Here is a 19694-nt window from a genome sequence, read left to right as displayed (position 1 = left end):
AGTGTTTCTGGTGAAGGCCAGATTGGAGTTTATCAAATGTATTGCTATTATCTAGCACATCTAAAGGTTGCCTAGAGACCACATTTCATGAGACAGAGTTGGAGATGGATGTAGAGTTGTGTGAAAGTAAAGGATCAGAAGCTGAATATGTTTGAAATAATGATGCAGACAGTATCAAAGGACTTATTCACAATGACAAACCTTTCTGAGCAGCACCAAAGGTCTCTTTGTGTTGTACAGTATAGATGACATCTGCATCTATAGAATTGCTAAAAGAACAGTGTTACATTTAACATTTGTATTGTATAATAAATACTTTCAGTCATACTCATAGTCAAATGGGAGTAAATAAAGTCATTCTGCAGAACTGCTGAAGAGAACAGATGGTGTTCAGATTATACAATTGATACAAATGTGCTTGAGTCGTCTGACTGGGTGCTTAGTGGTTAAAACTGATGATAGATACATTCCAGTCATGACATGATGGATTAACCATATTCTCCCATTAGTAATCAGACAAAGGAGAGGTGGGAATGAAGGATTACAGTATTATTATGACCAGCACAAGAAAGAGGAGACAGTGGGCAGCAAGCCTCATTTCACCGTTTCATTTTTCCAGTAACAAGTCTGTCAGTGAATCTGCCATCTGCTTGTCTTTCTGTAATATATCACACCGCCACTGCATGACACTGCAAGACTGAGTCATCACACTGCCAGTGGCACACACACACACACACACACACACACAAGATATTGCAGAAATTTTCAACCAGATAAATTGTATATCAGAATCAGAATCAGAATCTGGTTAGCTGCTGCAACTGCCAAGAACAATAGCAGACTGCAGTTAATCATCCGCCGTGCCGAAAAGGTCATCGGCTGCAATCGGCCATCCCTCCAGGACCTGCACGCCTCCAGGACCCTGAGGCCAGAAGGAAAGATCATGACCGACCCCTCCCACCCAGACACAAAGTTTTTGAAACACACCCTTCCAGCAAAAGGCTGAGGTCAGTCAAGACCAAAACCTCAATACCTCACACCACCAAAACAGTTTCCTCCCATCTGCAGCTGCCTCATCAACATGTTTTTATGTTTTTTATTGTAAATTCTTTTTCTTTTTTATATTAATTATTATTATTTTGTGTATATTTTTGACTGTTATGCCTCACAACACCACCAAGAAAAATTCCTTGTATGTGAAAAACTTATTTGGCAATAAACCTGATTCTGATTCAGATTCCAATCAACAATTTAGATGAACAGAACTGCATCATTACTTGACTGCAAACATGGCCAGAAGATTTGATTACAGTGGCCAAAAACAGCTGCAACTAACAATTATTTTAATTTTCCATTCATCTGTTGATTATTTTTCTAGATTAATTGATTAGCCGTTTGGTCTATAAAATGGTGAAAAATGCTGATCCTTGTTTCCCAAAGCCAAAGATGATGTCCTCAAATGTTGTTTTGTCTTGATCAACAGTCCATAACCTGACGATATTCAGTTTACTATCATAGATGACTAAAGAAATCAGAAAATATTCACATTTAAGAAGCTGGAACAAGAGAATTTTTGTATTTTTTTGATTTTCGATTTATCAACTAATCATTGCAGCTCTAATGTGAGTGTTTAAGACAGACTTGAGAAAATGTCAACACATCAACACCTTCAAGATCCCACCAGACATGCTGGACATATAAAAATCATCTGCTTGGAATAATAAATCATGTCTGAGTTTTTCCACGACAAATGTTCAGTTTCAGACAGAAGCTATATAAATATGCTAATTTTTCTCATTTCAAAAGCTTAACTGCTGCAAGATGTCTCCTACTTGACTGAAGTCGATTCTCAGTGTGTGTGTGTGTGTGTGTGTGTGTGTGTGTGTGTGTGTACTGGAAGCTTCAAGTTTCCACATTTCACTTGTGTGAGTTGCATACTTGGCTTCAAACTAGTTGTGATGTCACAAACTGTGCTCATACATACACCCCTTTACCTCATATTTCATGTGAGCACAGAGAAACTTCAGGAGATGGATGTGAAAACAGCCTTCTAGTGTCAAACTGCACATGTATCTTTCTGCACAGTGAAGCTCAAACATCCAACTAACAGAACAAGAAAAACACATTTCTGAATGGAGGGTTTCCACTTAAAACACCGTCTTGATTAAACTGATACACATGGTGCAGTGTGAGATTTGGGCATGAGATTGTGTATTGCTGTATTTCCCAACTTTTTTGGCCTCTCAGCCATTAACATAAAGCAAAGGCCACCTGGGAACCCTTGTCACATGTTGCATTGTGAGAAAATAGTAAAAAAAAAATATCTATTAAAGTTCCCCACAGTCCAAAGTTACATCTTCACACAGATATTCAGTTTATCATGTTACACAAAGAAAAGCAATAAACCAGCTGATTTTTTACATTTTTGCTTAAGAAAATGATAAAACAATTCTTCAATTATCAAAATAGTTACTGATTAACCTTCTGTCAATCTACTAATCAATTAATCAACTAACCTTGCAGCTCTAGAAAGAGGACTTATTTTGTATTATTTGAATAACTTTTAGAAGCTTGAGGAGGTAAAATACAGAAATCCACACGAAATAAAGCAAAAATTAGAAGAAAGCTTGACAAAAAAAAATCACAATTTTGTGTGTTATATACATATATATTTTTTTATCCTATCCTGTCCTATCATCTCCTCATCACCTCTTTGATGAATCCAGCGACCCCTTGTGAGGGTCCCGACCCCAGGTTGAGGACACTGGTGTATGGTATGGTATGGGAGCGCCGTGCGCGTGGGCTCTAGCTCTATGTGACCGTCAGTAACCCATACAGTCACGGCCCGGCCCCCAGCACGCGCCACCTCCACGAGTCCAATCATAACGCTGGAATAACGCTGGGATCGTCACCCCCCCCTCTCCCCGCCCCCCCACTCTCCCAACACACAACACGACGCGCGTGACACTTCCGGGCTCATATTGTAAAGCACAATATGAAGAGATAGATGAGTTCACCTGCAGAGCTTGAACGCTGCGAGGCTGGAAGTCGGCTCTGTCTGTCTGTAACCTGAAAAACTGACGGCCGGGCGGAGGCGGACACATTCACAGGTACGTCTCATCGATGTTTAGCTGCAGTTTCGTGTTGCGCGTTTATACCCAGATGTGCGGGATGCTGCAGCTGCGTCAAGCTTTCCGAAACAGACACGAACCAATCTGGAAGTTTATTCGTTTAAAAAAATAAAACAGGAGTCTCGTTTCTGACTCACATTGTTTCGCTGGTTTCATGTTCTCACGAATGTTGCTTGCTACGGTTCTACCTTGCTAGTTATCAATAAGCCATATTAGAAAGAATAGCCTATCAAAATGCGGTGGGTGGGCTAATTCACAACTTCTCACCTTACCTGAGAGCTGAGGCTATGAATGTGAATGTGTGCAGCTATGTTACAACATAGTTGCAATGACAATTATGTGTTGTTACAGTCGATATATATTACTTTCTGCGTCTTAAACGGTGTTTTACATGAATTTAAATACAACACATTTCGAGGTGTTTTATTTTGAAGTTGGAAACCGGAAGTTACTTAGAGGTAGGCCTAATGGTATAATTGACACCGGTAAGTCTGTTTGGATGTTGCAGCTTGACCATCTGTGGCTCACTGCTGAGAGCACTGTACTCATGATGATATCTAGACTCTACAATATGATACTTGTGTCTTTTGTGCTCAGTGAGACACTTTGATAAGGAATTATTATTAACTATTGTGGTTTTTCATGCAGAACATGTGAGCATTCTCACTAGCAGTAATATGCGCAGCAAAGTGAATATTTATAGATGGAGTGAACTATTATAAACACCAGCACATATTTTTAGATTCCTTGTAAGACACATTTATGAAATGCAAACAAGTAGGACACATTTTATAACATCCTGTGTTTTAAACAAAACCCAGTACTGAAAGTCTTTGACTCTTTAACTTTTACAACCTCAAGCTGCTTTCTACTTTTAGTATCTGTTTGCGCAGCTGAAGTGAGCTGGCCTGTGGCAATGGTTATCAAATCATGCAGGTCCATTAGAGTGCTCCTGTACCTACAGACAGAGATGCTATTGTCTTGCAGGGATGGTCCGATGTGATTTGAAAAAACACAAACACACACACTCCTCCTCCTCCATGGAAACAAATTTTCTTAGAAGTGCAAGTGAGGAAGACACTAGTCTTATTATTATGGTGTTATAAAACATAATTTAACTAAATATGATCTTGAACTCAGGAGTCTGTTGATTGAAAGTTAATGTTTTCTCCTTTTTAATTCTATGCATATACTTTATATTTTATCAGATACCATTGATTTGTTTGTCTGCTGTATAAATAACCACACTCCAAATTCAGGAGAATTAAGAGAGCTTACAGCAGAGAAAGGAATAGGTTGGTGACTGGCATGTTCGCCAGCAGTTTGTGTCACCGTGTGCACACAGAAGCAGAGAAAAGCTGCAGTCTGATCCACATAATCCAACCAATTGTGTTTTGTGCTTACACTCTCTCAGCGAAATCACACGTAAAACTCCTTACTTCTTTTGCAAGCTTTTGATTATGTCATTATTTTCAAATGGGCAAATACATTTAATGTGTGCATATTTGCCCTGCACCCACACACACACACAGTCTGACCCTTGGGACCTTGTCGTGTGCTGTTGCGTCGTTTCGCCACAATGGCCACGTTGAAGTTTCTGCAAGACTTCAGCCTGCCTGCTTAGCTGAGTGGGTGAAGGCACGATGACGTCGGCACACAAAAGACCCCATTCACACAATCTCTTGAGGAAGCAATGATTCGCTCACACACACACACACACACACACACACACAGACACACACATGCCTGCTCACCCCACCACTACGTAGACCATGTCACAATATTGCTCAATTAATCCAGTAAGTGGAGGCTGCCTGCAAAGCGCCTGCTTGTTGTATAAAGCTGCCCATTGAGCAACTACATATTGCGACTAACCATTTCTCGCTTTTAAAGGTAGGAGATTATAGTTAAGCTTTATTGTGTGTTGCTGTGTTGGAAATTAGGTTCTTGATCTTTTCCATAGACAAAGAGGAGTTGGACTTGTAAATCAGGTCATGTATGGATTTTTCAGAAAGCCCCAGACCCAGCCTGTTTGTCTGAAACCACCAGGGGGCTGGACTTGTTTCTTTTGGCTGGTAAGTTGCTAAGCAGGTCTGGAGGTAATGCATGGAAGAAATTACAGGTGATACTGTGTGATTGATGCTCTACTCGCACAGATGCATGTTAAAAGTGACCCAGTGTCTGCAAAATGCCTTTTATGTTAATGTCAGTCAAAAATGTTCTCCTCTGTGATCTGTGACTGCTTCACCTTATCTCTCTGCTCTTTTGTAATCGTACTAGTCGTACCTGGCACTGGCACTACACAATAGCACTCCCTGATGAATGTTGTGTCAAATAATCAGGCGTAGTGCTGAAATGATTAGGCGATTATTCAACAGAGAATTAACCAACAGCAGTTTTGATTATTTAAGACATTCATCAAGCAAAAAAGCCATTTAATGGTTCCAGCATCTAAAACATGGAGATTGTTTGCTTTTCTCAGTTTTAGATCATTGTAAACTGATTTTCTTAGGGTTTTGGGCCTTGTACTCTGGCAAATTGTGATCAGCATGACTCACTATTTAAACAATGACTCAAAAAGCATCTCTCATCAAAAAGCAACTGAGAGATGTAGTTACTGACCACACCCATTCTATTTACTGGATGTAGTGACCGGACACAGTATCCTTTTTCTTCCAAGTCAAGATCTTGTAACTTAACAGTTTGGTTAGAACAGCAGACAATAGCACCAAAATGAATAAATCATCAGTGACCTCTGAAGGGGAATTAGGATATAGTGGTGGCAAATAGATTTTTAGCTCACTGCAGTTTTATGAGACAAAAATAAAACGCTTTAGTAGCTCACATAAGAAAATTCATAGTTGAGAAACCCCGTCATTGAGCTGTTCATCAAGAAAATTTTTTTCACATTATTACCTATACTGGAAATTGAAAAGTTGGGTCCATTTAAGGCTTGTCTTATGACCTAAAACTGCTGTCCAAATGTCAGTGGAACAAGTTGAAGTCTGCCAGCATCCTGCTCTGTTTATTCTTTTCCTCCAGTCTGATAGTTTGTTTATGCCAGATGACCACTGCACTCCACTGTGGCCTTCATGCCGTCGACCTTGACTTCCCGCATAAAAATATGTATTGCAAGAGAATGTCAAAAAAGCAAACTAAGAGTGGAGGATAGCAGCCTTGGGGTAAAACATCCATTTTGGTAAGCTGTAGCATCCTGTTATGAAGCAAGGCGTCCTGGCCTGGCTGGGTAACAGGACACCAGCAGAACAACAGCGCTGTAGAGAAAGGAGCCCATGTCCCACAGGAACAGATGGTAGTCTGGGAGAACACTGTTGGTAGAATCTTTGATTTATTTATGAGTCTCTAAAGGACATTTGAGGGATGAGTGTATTCAGGAGGGAAGTGGGTACTCTGTGTGTGTGTGTGTGTGTGTGTATGTGTGTGTCAGTGGTCAGTTTTTGGAGGAATAGGGTGAAGGGTGTGGTGCTTCAGCGGAGCAAGATGAGCCTCTCCCTCATATGAATAATGAATTGCTGCTGCTAAAATAGACTGTTGGGAGACTTTAGACAATGTATGTGTGTATACTTACACCATTTTGACAGGGGACATTTTTTTTTTTTTTTTGCTGCATGATAACAAAGACAGTTGATGAGGGACTGAACAGAAATGTCAATATACATCAGGTTCTTTCTCACACCGGTGGCCTCAAATGGCTGTGTATGGACTTTATAACCCAAAAATCATGTTGTGATGTGATATCATTGCTGAGTCTGGCCATTTTTCAGTTGTGCTTAGTAAACATCACCAGCAGTCAAATAATATTTGAAATAATGATATTTGTAATGATCTATAATAATAATGTTAGAAATAAAGCTGACAATTTTGTGTCATAGAGGTAACGGGACAGTCTTGAAGGGCTGTAAATCAAACAAATGTATTTGAATTACAGATATTGTGCACCACTTACTGATCCAAATTTACTCCTATCACAACTTTTAATAAATACATTGTGTGAAATCTATAGAGCAGCAACTAATGATTAATTTCATTATCAATTAATCTGCTGATATTTTTTTTCAATTAATCGACTAATTGTTTGGACTATGAAACACCTGGAAACAGTGACCAATGGCCGTCACAATTTCCTAAAGTCCAAGTGGATGTCTTCACATTTCCTGGTTTGTTCAACCAACAGTTCACAATCCAGCGATATTCAATTTACTATCACATAGGACCAAAAAAGAAGCAAATTCTCACAAATGACTGGTTGGAACTGGGAAATGTTACATTTTTGCTTTGAAAATTATTGCACGGATGAATCAATTATCAAAATAGTTGATGATTGCTATTCCTAACCAATCAATCAATCGACTAATTGTTCCAGTTCTCTGCTTTATATTTAGGATAAGAATAGTTAGTAACATGTTCTCACAAGTCCATACTGTAGTAATTAGGGAAAACAAATCAGAAGTGAGCTACCAAGAGAAATGTGCACTAATGTATAAGAAAAAAAATGTTTACTACCATTTGTCGTTAGTGAACTAATAGGGACAATTTATATATCACACCAGCGCTACTGTTGAAAACTATCACATACCAAAAACTGGCATTAAATTCACATCAGATTCGTTTTCTTGTTCACTCATTCTTTGATCAGACAGTTTCTGAAATCAAATTTTTGCCTATCGAAATGCATGTTTATACTTTTACGTGTACATTAAGGTTTTAAACAAAAAAGACAGTAACAACAAAGTTCTGGTATCTGACCAGAACTATTTAACGTTGTTGCTTAATTCATCTTGAATACTAAGAATAGAGTTGGCATACATTTGTTAGAATATAGAGAGCTAGTGATGACAGGAAGCATGTCAGGTGTGGTGATGAGATAACCTAAACACTGATCTCTGTTCAGAACTCTGGACAGCTCCCAAACTCTGCCAGCACCCACAGTACATACAGTATGTTACAGTCTCCACCACCACCCTAGAAGATCTGAGGGAGTTTCCGTGCGTCCAAAGACATTGTTAGAATCAAAACTGGCAGGCAAGGGAGAAGAATTTGAAAAATGCACACATCGAGTACACACACCTTTCTCCCAGAGGAAATGTGCGATAGACAGAGTAAAACTCCATTACACTCTCTAAATCTTACGTCACAGAGTGTAATGGGCACAGCGTGGCAAGTGGATCTGCTACTTGGCAGTACACACACTGGAGCTACTACTTATCTGCTCCTCTCTCAGCTATCTCCTTCTGTCTAGTGGCTTGTACCTTGTCACACACACTCACTTACGCTCAGTCAGAAACCTCTTACACACTGTGTCACACTTAGTTTCGCTCACGTCTGTGAGAGACGATCTTTTTCCATTTCATTTTTTTCACTTTCTCTTCTACTTTCTTCACTTTCCACATCTTTTTTGTTTGTTCCTCCTTCTCTTTCCTTCTTTTGCTCTCTTTCTTTTTTTTTTCCTTCTGTGACACTAACAGTGGGTGACACTGACAGTCGGTTGTGCTGTGTTCTTTGTGGGGTGCACTGGATACAGAAGTTGCAGGGAGGCAAAGGAACATACAAAAACACAGAGCTGGTGTGTTTGTCACACCATGGTTTGCCAAAAACAAAATTTCTCCTCTGCTTTTTCCTGAATACTTGGAAAAAATGTGACCCATTGTTTTGTTTCAGTTTCTGAGTGTGTTGAGGTTCTTGTGCTCTAAGGCTACAGAAGCTCAGGATTGTTATAGTTATGAGCATGATCTCATTTTGAAGCTATTTTAACAATATAAAGGATTAATGTCAGTTCTTTCTTTTCATTTTCTTTTCATTTTTCAGGCCTAGTGTGGACCTGAGGCCATTTTATTCCCAGGGAGTACAAGCAAAAACAAGTGTGGAATCAGGACCTTTAAGAAAGACAGAAGGAAGAAGGAGTGGGGGACTGAAGAAAAGAGGGACCGACTGCAACCGCAGGAGCAGAAACTTTTTCTCACAACTTGTCTTCCTCCACACTCTCTCCTCACCACTCCTCAGCTACTTTACAGCTTCACCAACATGAAGCTGAAGGAGGACCTGAACCCCATGCTGCTGCTCCTCTTCCACCTCATGGTGTGGATCTACACCTTCATCACCTTCCTGCCCTCCTACATCCTCTGTTGGGTTTCCCGACCTGACGGGGTCTTCTACGGCTCTGAGGAGGAGCGCGCCAAGAGAGAGAAGGCCCGCTCGGTGCTGGGACGTCCCGAGGGACCCTACAGAGCTGTGAGCGCCACCAAAAGACTGGTGACATCGCTGCACCCGGGAGTGGACACCCTGGATAAGATGTTTGAGTACGCAGCCATGAGGTTCCCACATAGAGACTGTCTTGGCACGAGGGAGGTGATCAGCGAGGAGGATGAGCGACAGAGTAACGGGAAGGTGTTCAAGAAGGTAAAGAGTGATGCAGAAAGTGTTATTGTCAAAGTAGCAGAATACAGCAAGTGAAGAAATCACATAACAGTTAATGTATAACAAATAAAGAGCATTGACACAACATAAGAGGTACTTTAAAAATGCAAAGTCTGTAATCTTTTAATAGTAGCAAGCAGAGTGCACAAAATAACAGCAGTGATGCTTTGACACAAGACTAGGGCTGTCACGAATACCTTTTTTTGGGCCTCAACGCTTTGGCAGCAATTATTGGAATTTATTTTAAGCTTTGCTACGATGAGGGTGGGGCGGGGGCAGGAATGAAGTTAAGTAAAGTACAGCCTTAGACTTAGACACTACTATATATCTTCATCATTTTTGTGACATTCATTTTCAGTCGATGCACCTACAATAACTGATGACAATTAACTGTTAGCCATGGTTGATAATGTAACATCAGGTAAAACAGCAGGTAACTAAACATAGTTAGTAAGTTGTGCTAACATTAACCATAGCTTAATCACAAAAAAAATTGAGTGCATGGTGTTATGTGTACAACCAAGAAACTACTTATGTTTTTCAGGTAATTTGACAAACTCGTTGTAGAGTTGTGATGTGCCAGTTTCTTTCGGCATATCTGGCACTCAGCTTTTTGGGTAATTCCAGATGCTTGACAACTTTTTGGACATCTTGCCAAAACTGTAGTCACATGTCCTATGATGTTGCATTGGGCAAGCAAGGTTTCATGGGTAGACAAGATGAGAGGAGGACTTAAAAATGAAAAAAAAAGCATTTGGGTCATCCCTACACCAGTCATTAATTAAATTTCTGTCCAATATAAAGACATACAAAAAATAACATAACATGGTCAGTATAGAAGTATAAATGAATTAATTGCCTTATTTGTATAACCAGTTGTTCAGGCATGTTCAGAAATTGGAGATGAGATTGTATGACTGACTATACAGTATGAGGGAACGACGTTTACAGTGGTATAAATAGGAAGCAGGATGGGCTTGGACAAGAAAAAAAAAGGAAACACAGTTTAGTTTGGATGGATTATTTCTCCACATGGGGCCCTAGAGTGCATCCAAGAAATTCCCCAGTAAAGTAAGGAATAATGTAATTTCATCATTTTTTTCATTCAATAGTAATTGTACTAATTACAATGTACAGAAGAAGAATGATTATTCTAATTAAAGGGGTTTAATGCTCACTAATACTATCTCCCATATACAGTGCATACAGTATGGCTCCATAGGACAAAACTTGGGGGAGTTGTTGGGGCCTTAAAATATGAAGTTGGCAATATTCTATACATTTTTTTTATTGTCAGCAAATAGGATGAAAAGACCAACACCAACACTGTGTTAGTCTATCTCTCAATAATTTCTCACATCCCTAATCTGTCTGTGACACTGAGCTTCAAGCTCATTCTTTCCTAAGGAAGACAAAAATCTTTAAAAACAAGTCACAAATATATACTTTAATTTTTTTAAAAGGCTAAAAAATTTACTAAAACAGCTGGTCAGTGTAGTTTTTAGCAAAGGTTACTCAAACTGGACTAAAAAAGTGCATTTTTGGGGAATATTTTCAACTGCAGATTTAATCTGCTAATGAGCATTTACAGCAGCAGGATGGTATATGTGGGATCGACTCATGTTCATGGTAACGAAGGAACATGTCACCCAGAGCAAGTGTGGCTCACTGATGTGTTTTTAATTGTTTTGGACAATGATGGAGCTCTGTAGCACAGAGATATATTAGGCTTTAGCTACACATACTTGTTTGTTGGATCAGTTCATTTTTAGTTTTTTGGTCTTTTATGGGATTTGTTGATCATAAGAAACAAAGAATATTACCAGATTTATCCTTTATTTTGTGTCTGCAGGGTACAAGGTGAGATGAATGGAAAAGCGACAGAATAAGAGATTGCATATCCAGGGTCGGACAGTGATGTCAATGAATTTAAAGAAGCTTCACAAAGAATATAAAAAGCAGAAGGAGTAGAAGGAATAGAGTGTGGAGGAGTGAAGGAGAAAAGGTGTCAATGACTGACAGCTTTGGAAAGGTAATAAGGAGTACAGAGAGTGTGAGGTGTAGAGAAGTAAAAGCTGCTACAGCTGATTTTGAATGTTTTTTCTGCATTTGTCACGTTGTGCTGAGAATGAAAATAGGATTGTTTTAATTGGTCAGCATTCCTCATTATAACTAGGGAGCAAAACCAGCTGTAAGCTAACTCTTCTTAGAATTGTAATATGTCACCTTTCAAATGTTCTTCTGTGATGTTTTTTTCAACCAGCTGTCTAGACAAACCACTTGTAATATATTCAAAGTTACCATCATTGTTACCTCCTTTGGCAGACAGGTTGTTAGTCCTCTAGACACCCTAAATCCCTTTGACCTTACAAATGTCGAGAGGGTACAGAGAAGAGAGAGAAGTAGGAATATGGAATGAAAAGAGGACGCAGGATGGAGACAGCAGTCAGGAGTGGGTGTATGGAAAAGGAATAAAAATGCAGCTGAGAGAAGATGACAGTTTCGAGGCAGTTTTGTGCTCACATATAAGCCATTAGCATTTTGTTTTTGATGTGCTTTTGATAGAAAATATGCTGATTTATACAAACACCTGCATTCACAGATTCTCTCAAAAAAAAACAAAAAAAAAACATGCCACATAATTTACCCAAGCAGAACACTGTGAGGCAATATTATGTGTATGTTTGAGGTATGCATGGCGCCTGCACAGTCAGGAATGAGCCAACTTTGATGTGCAGTTACATTACCACACTAATCCCAAAAGCCTGATCCTTCTAATCCATTTAAACCCCACTGTTGAAACACGTATTACTGCAAGAGAACGTGTCTTAGCTGTTTAGCTCTTAGCCATTGTTTCCAACCAGTGGAAAGCAGTATTGTACAGTCATCATTACTTTGCGCCTTTATATGTGCACTACCACTTATTAACCATTAGAAGCCACTATAACCTCACAAATGCATGTACAGGAAGCTACTATGAGTGTGTGTGTCTGTGTGTGTCATCAGTGGATGAGTGTTGCAGAGTATATCCAGAAGCCCATGTTTATCTTCTCATGCTGGCGATGAACATGAAATACTGCAGCATGAGAATGACAGCAGATGAGGAAGTAGTTGTGTTTGGCAATAGTGACCTATTGCTCCCTTCCCTGTGACATTTTAATTTAAAACAGGCCAAACATATGCCTGTGGGATGTAACTAGCAGTGCTGTGCTCCTGTGGTAAAAATGTTCCCTCCTACACAGAATAAACTAAGTTATCCTCAACTGTCCTTTGTGCTGTTAGGGTCATGCTGATAGATAATACAATACTTCTTTTATCTTTAATATACTTCTCTCTCACACCTTCCTCTTCCTCCCACTGCAGGTGGTTCTTGGTGAGTACCTCTGGCTCTCTTATGAGGAGACCCTCTCTGCAGCGTCCCAGCTAGGCAGTGGTCTGGCATCACTGGGGCAGCGACCAAAAAACAACATCGCCATCTTCTGTGAGACACGAGCTGAGTGGATCATAGCCGCCCAGGCCTGCTTCATGTACAACTTCCCATGTAAGTTGTCTGTAAATATTTCAACAGAAGGATAGAGATAGATAAAATAATGTCAACACTTAGTGAGAAGGACCTAAGGTGTGAAGTCACTTAATTTCTATTACAAGCTTAAGTTTTTAGCCAAGGGATGGCAGTTGGTCGGTCGTCAGATGGTCTGCCACTTTGGTCCAGGCTGAAATATCTCAACAACTATTCGATGGCTTGTCGTGAAATTCTGAACTTTACAATGTACTTTCAATTTAGATTGTCCTCTACTCCAATTTTTAAGGAGACACTGTGTTCTCATCAGTTGGGATGTTCCCACTGAGCATCTTCCAAAAGTGTCTGAATTAGACTGATATATAGCCATTTCTGTTTGCGTGTGTGCGCACATGTTAGTGGTTTCAGTGTACAACTTGTAACACGAAGAGCCCAGCTGAGAAGGTCAATTTGTCCCTTCTGTTTCGCTGTTACATAAGTGTCCCATTTCTTCTTGTTCACTCTGTCTCCTCTCCATCCGTTTCAAATTCTTGTGATGGAAACTACTCACAATACTCACAACAGTACATTTTTATTTTAGACATGTACACTGTCATGTACTCAAACATTAGTTATATTCTTAACAAAAAGGGCCCTTTCAGCTTGTATCACAGTAGCCATAATTTTTCTGATGGAAAAAAATGATCAGAATTGTAAGGTGCTGTACTTGTCAGACCAAAAAATAGTTTGCTTCCTTAGTTGAATAAGTTTAAATGACTTATTTATCAATAGCATAAGGCTGCTTTAGCTGGTTACAGTGTTACAGAGAACATTATAAGTATTGTGATCATTAGTCTATATGCCACCTCTATCAGAGGTAATATATGTTTGTATTAAATCATTTGTCAACAATAAAAAACCACAGAGAAGGTTTAAAATTCTCACATTGGTTGCACGTTCGACTTATAGAGAGCAGTCAAGCAGCAGCTTTCTGCCTTGAAGGATTACACACTGATTTACTCTTTAATATGTTATATACCAAAGATTACTTTCTCATTATGAGCATTCACCGCAGCACTTTAGGTTCATTAAATCTTTTTGATTGTCCTTAAAGAACCCTTCATTCTCTCCGTGTACTTTAGTTTGTGCTCCATTAAACTGTCATGCTTTGAAAATACGCTGCAAGTAGAAGGCAATAAAGCATCTTTATAAAGCATCTTTCTCTCTTCCAAACACAAACAGTAGGACAGTGGAAAGCCTGGGGGCCACGGATAACACATAATGCGGGGGGTAGAGAGGAGTTAAAGAGGACGGAGGAAGAGACAGGGGAGGAAAGAGAGAGAGAGAGAAGTGAGGGGTGATGGCGTCAGTGGAGGGGTGAGAGAGTCTACGTGAGCATCTGATGTTGACAGAAGCATCAAGGAGTCAGCCAAAGGCCCCCAGTGAACTCAAACACTTTGTGTGTGTGTGTGTGTGTGTGTGTGTGTACATTGTATATTCACTGTATATTGGCTCTTTGTCAAAAGGCAAATGTGCTCATCATTTCTGAGTTCTCTGCACTTGTCATAATACAGTATATGAATCAAATAGACGGGATACAACGAGCAGCAATTACACTGCATTCATTCTCAAAATAATGCTGTTGACATATGGAAACCTCATAACTCCAGTTTTGGCTGCTTTATATGCTTTAATGTCAGGTGAAGGGTTTTAAAGCACTCTGTGTTGTTGAGGAAACGTGACTCTTGGGGCCCTTTCCAGACGTCATTTGTTAGGAATGCTATCTGAAAAAGTGAAATTTCAGAAATGTGAATTTGTGTACATATCTGTTGCTACTGGAGCGAGGACGTTTGCTAGGTTCTCTGTATTAAAAATGAGTTGTAGAGAGTACAGCGGGTTCGTGCGTGTCACTCTGGGGCCTAATCCCGTGTTTAGATCTCACGGCTGGAGGTGTCATGGCCCTCATCCACACACATAGTGGCAGAGCAGGAAGTATTGGACCTCCATGACGCAAGAATGTGATGTCACTAAGCCCTGTCCCATAAACCCCCGTGTCTGTGTCAGTGTAGGGATGCATGGTTATTCTGTGTTAGCCTACCTCTCCCCCCCAACTCCCTCTCTACTGTTATTCCTTGTCTCACCTTTCACTCCTTCTCTTCCCCTCTCATCCCTTTTCTCTTCCTCTGTCCGTATTTTCTGCAACTGGGGAATTGGGGTGTTGACCTGAAAGCTGTTTGCTACTGTTGCTCTGATCTCTTCACAACCACAATGTACGCACACACACACACATATGCACACTCAGTACAGATAAGCTGTACATGCAGTACCGTAAATGTAGGGCAGATTTCAAATGAATCTTTCTATGCACGTACACTACATGGCCAAAAGTATATGGACACCAGAGAATTACACACATGTTTTGTATTCCTAAATTATATTGCTAAGATTTCACAAAGTAGTGAGGGGCTCTGCAGAGGCCTGTCAAGTTCTTCCACACAAGAAAACCACTGTCATTGTCATGGCCTGGTCTTTCAAATGTCTTTTTGTTCTTTTAACCTGCCATTTTAAACTGCACCACCTTAAAAGGGCTCCGCTCATTGACTCACATGTTAAACAGTCCAAATAATAAGACTGAAACTGCGATTCTGTTGCCTTGACTTGGCAGATTTTTCTCACTTTTAACAAACAAAACAAAAAACATTTCTAAGTCTAACTTGACATCTACATGTTAGCCGAGGAAGACTCAGACTCAGTCCCACTTCCTCCTTCTATCACAGCTCATCATCATCACCCGATTAACCACAAGAAAACTAGAAATAACTGCTCAGAATATTAAGCTGACATCAATTCATAAGTCAAAAGAAAAAAATTACATCATCTCATAAATCAACAAATTGGGAATATATAATTTGCAACCAACACAAAAATAGCTTTAACAGTCATATTGAGGTGGGAAAGGGTCTTCCCCAAACTGTTTCCACAAATATGGAGGCACACTATTGTCTAAAATATATCTGTATGCTGCAGCACTAAAGTTTCCCTATATTTGAACTAGGTGATCTAGACCAAACCATGACCCATTACTAAAACTACACAGAAAAGTATGTGGCGACCCCAGTCCACCTACTTTTGACCAGTATTGTGAAGATCTTCCCGAAGAAACACAGTTTGGCATAATTTGTAATTATTTTATTCTGAAAATGATGTAATTAAACTCATCAAACTGTATCGTATTCATCACATCAGATGGGGACGACATTGATTTTAATAAAAGGATTCAAACATTAACCCTTAATAGCTCTAACCACTGACTCTCCCATGTGGACGCATGTATGCAAGCACACATACCAGCACTCCGTCAGACACATGCACTTAGTCGTAACACACACACCCCCTCACATACCAATACTGTTTATATTCCCAAAAGAGTGATTATAATGCAGTGAGAGCTTGTGTCCCATTGGCTAGGAGGCTCTGCTGAGGCCTCTGGAGGTGCCTGATGATGTCACCAGAATGGGAGGAGCCAAAGCACAACCACTGAGTTGTGTAGACAGAGTGCACGTACATTGTCCATCTTCACACGTGTTTCATTGTCTACATGATGACTCTACACACACACACACACACACACACACACCACCACCACCACAAAGTACACCCTCAAAACATATCATAAATACAGTCCACACACAAACAGTTACTGCAATAAAAAAACTGAGCATTTAAAAAATAAATATTTTAAGTCAGGTTATTTCCCATTTATTACGTACATACATGTGTACAGATGTTTCTTTTTTTATCTATTTATTCTCAGCCAAACAATTTACTGACTGCGTCATCAAGCATTTAAGTCAAGGGCCTAAATTACACTAGAAAAAACTTTCTTTATACTGGAATTGCCACTTGTACTGTAATGACTATATTACTGGAAGGGCTCTCTTCCACTCTCTTTGAACTTTGCCGAGAAATCTGGCTGATATTCTGGAGAATGGCTATATTCCAGGAAGTATAACTAAACTAACCAGTAACCAGTGTTTTTCCATGAAAACCTACGTACTGTATTCTTGCAGAAGGGTCAGTGTCATTTAGTCAGTATTTTACCTGGTTCCATTGATTTACAATATATCTCTTTTTGACATGGTGATTGCTGCCTAGAAAATGTACAGCAATATGAAAAAACAGCAATATCACAGTAGCCTAATTTGGTAAAAGCTTCTTTGAATTTTGACAATGCTTCTGCTACAAGATCCTTCATAAACAAGTCTGAACTCACCAAGGGAAAGTAGCCTTTTAAACTGATAATCTCAATATTTATATTATATATTTATAAAGCTGATATCAATAGAAATATAATTAGAAATGGATTAAATGCAGCATGGTTTCCTGTGAATCCCTTGTGTGTGAAGGCAATTTGAATCCAGCATGGGAATGGTGGAGTCTGTCATTAACACTGAAAAATACTGTATAAAGAGATAATTACTGAATGCCGACCTTAAATAGTATAAAAGACGGGGGTTTGATTTCATGAAAATCTTAAGGATTATACCTTTAAATCAATATGATTTTAACATCCATCACCAAAGGGACCAAAGCTCTGTATCACTAAGTGAAATCAACTTGGCAGTTCTTTCTCGGGGTTACCTTAAAGATATGTGCCTCTTGTTACGTTGCAGTCACCAGGGCCTGTTACATTATGTTTAGAAATGGTTTACTGTGCTACAGGACTATCGTGTAAATACAGCGAAGAAATAAGGCCAGCACAGTTATAGAAATTAGCAAAAAAATTGTCCAGTTAATCAGTTTGATTTATTTTAGAATATTTTGGATTCATTTTTGATAATAATGTTTTTTTTTTATGTGTATGTGTTTCAGTGGTCACCCTCTACTCCACACTGGGGGGTCCAGCCATTGCTCACGGGCTGAATGAGGCTCAGGTTACCCACATCATCACCAGCAGAGAGCTCCTGGAGACCAGACTCAAGGTTAGAAAACATTCACTCTCTCCCACGCACATGCACACACACTGGAAATTAGATGATTGATAAATGTCTACATATATTTCAATCATCACAGGGAATCTAAAGGCATTAGAGAGAAGTGGTATGTGACCATAGAGACTTAAAAATAAGAAGTGCACATGCTGGATGTTAAGGCCCAAAAATTAATCCCTAAAGACAAATGACGTTCTTGCGTTTCATTTCCCCTTTTTATCAACGTGGCATAAACACAGCTCCTCTGCTAAATCTCACACATCATCCTCTTAATCCTCTCTTATCCCAAATATTAAAGAGGATGATGTGCATGGGATTTGTAGTTAGTTGTCAAAGAAGAAACCTGGTTTCCATCATGTGCTGATGTATACACTTCATGTGTATGCTTGTAATAATTGTGCACACTCTTTTGTACTTTTGTATGTGCGTGTCAGCCTATCCTCATTGAAGTTCCGAGGCTGCAGCATATCATAGTTGTGGACAGCACACCAACGTCGTGGCCCGGCTACCCGCGTGGCATCAGCGTCCACAACATGGCTGCTGTTCAGAAGCTGGGAGCCAGGCCGGAGAATGGTATGTCTTTGTGTATGTTTGTGTCCGTTTGGTTAAAAGAAAAAAAAAATTGTAGTATTTTATTTGCTCACTTTAGTTTGTACAGTTCCTTATTATTAGTATGTATATACTGTATATGTGTGTGTGTGTGTGTTTGTGTGTGTGTGTACACAAATAAAATTGCAGTGACAAACAAAGGTAAGACCAAGGCACTTTACTCAAAATGAAGAAATGTATGCACTCTTGCATTTTAGATTATCAAATACTCCCCTCAAAAAGTTGCAGGTTTTATATTTCATGGTGAAAAGAGGGCAACAATATGACACAAAAGCAAGTTGTTGGCCATATTTTAACAAAACACCTCTTAAACCCATTGTTTTTGCTCAAATATGGATAACGGAGAACAATTTTGGACAGTTTCTCTTCAAAGGCATTCATGGTGTTGTTTGTACAAAAGAAAAAGTGATGACAGTAGTTGTGTGAAGAATGAAACAAGAGAGCTTTAGAGAGAATATACGCGTATACAGTATATCTCACCTCCACACACCTGGCCAATCACTGCATCGAGTAAGTTGGTGTGAATGTCAGATTGTTTTGGAAACTTACAAAAATTGTGGGACACCCCCAGTTCTCCATCTCCATCTCATTTATACTGTACTGGAAACTCTTCTATAGAGTACTTTAGCAAATCAAGTTGAATGAAGAATTACCATAAGGCAGATGAAGATTGATCTTAAAACTGATATAGCCCCACTCTAAATAGTAGGGTTTTTCCTTGCAGTAGGGTGTGGGGGAGGATTGGTATAAGTCCCATTAGGTCATGTGAATGAGGAAGTGCTCACATCTGTGTCAGATTAAGGTCGATATGATGCTTATTCAGTTAGTAGATTGGATGGATAAGGAATGATCCTTTTTGCTTTTTTTGTGGCCTCTTGAACTGACTGACCCAAAACAAGAGAAGCTGGTACCATCCTGTGCAGATAAAGAGGGAAGGAAGTAAGTTCAGAAAGGGAGGATGGAACACAAGGATATAGGGGAGGGTCATGTTTACACACAGTTCTGTTAACTTCACATGACATCAACTCT

At 39.6% G+C, this 19694-nt stretch overlaps 1 protein-coding gene across 5 annotated transcripts in view; it reads left to right on the top strand.

The window, feature by feature from the left end:
• The first annotated feature begins 2939 nt into the window (after nucleotides 1-2939).
• Nucleotides 2940-19694, top strand: part of acsl3a (acyl-CoA synthetase long chain family member 3a) — a 32656-nt gene continuing 15901 nt past the window's right edge. For 2 of the 5 annotated variants that reach the window (XM_042414951.1, XM_042414955.1), the window contains exons 1-5: nucleotides 2940-3110; nucleotides 8958-9548; nucleotides 12930-13107; nucleotides 17938-18047; nucleotides 18491-18629. In XM_042414951.1, coding sequence (XP_042270885.1) covers nucleotides 9174-9548; nucleotides 12930-13107; nucleotides 17938-18047; nucleotides 18491-18629 — 802 coding nt within the window. In that variant the 5' untranslated portion in view covers nucleotides 2940-3110; nucleotides 8958-9173. Of the gene's footprint in view, nucleotides 3111-5094; nucleotides 5207-8957; nucleotides 9549-11430; nucleotides 11599-12929; nucleotides 13108-17937; nucleotides 18048-18490; nucleotides 18630-19694 lie in introns of those variants that run through there. The other 3 variants (XM_042414953.1, XM_042414952.1, XM_042414954.1) reach the window with 3 other exon arrangements.

The sequence above is a fragment of the Thunnus maccoyii genome, chromosome 6, assembly GCF_910596095.1.
Source record: "Thunnus maccoyii chromosome 6, fThuMac1.1, whole genome shotgun sequence".
In the NCBI taxonomy this organism is placed as follows: domain Eukaryota; kingdom Metazoa; phylum Chordata; class Actinopteri; order Scombriformes; family Scombridae; genus Thunnus; species Thunnus maccoyii.
The sequence above is the reverse complement of the archived record's forward strand: the minus strand, read 5'-3'. Positions and strand labels throughout refer to the sequence as shown.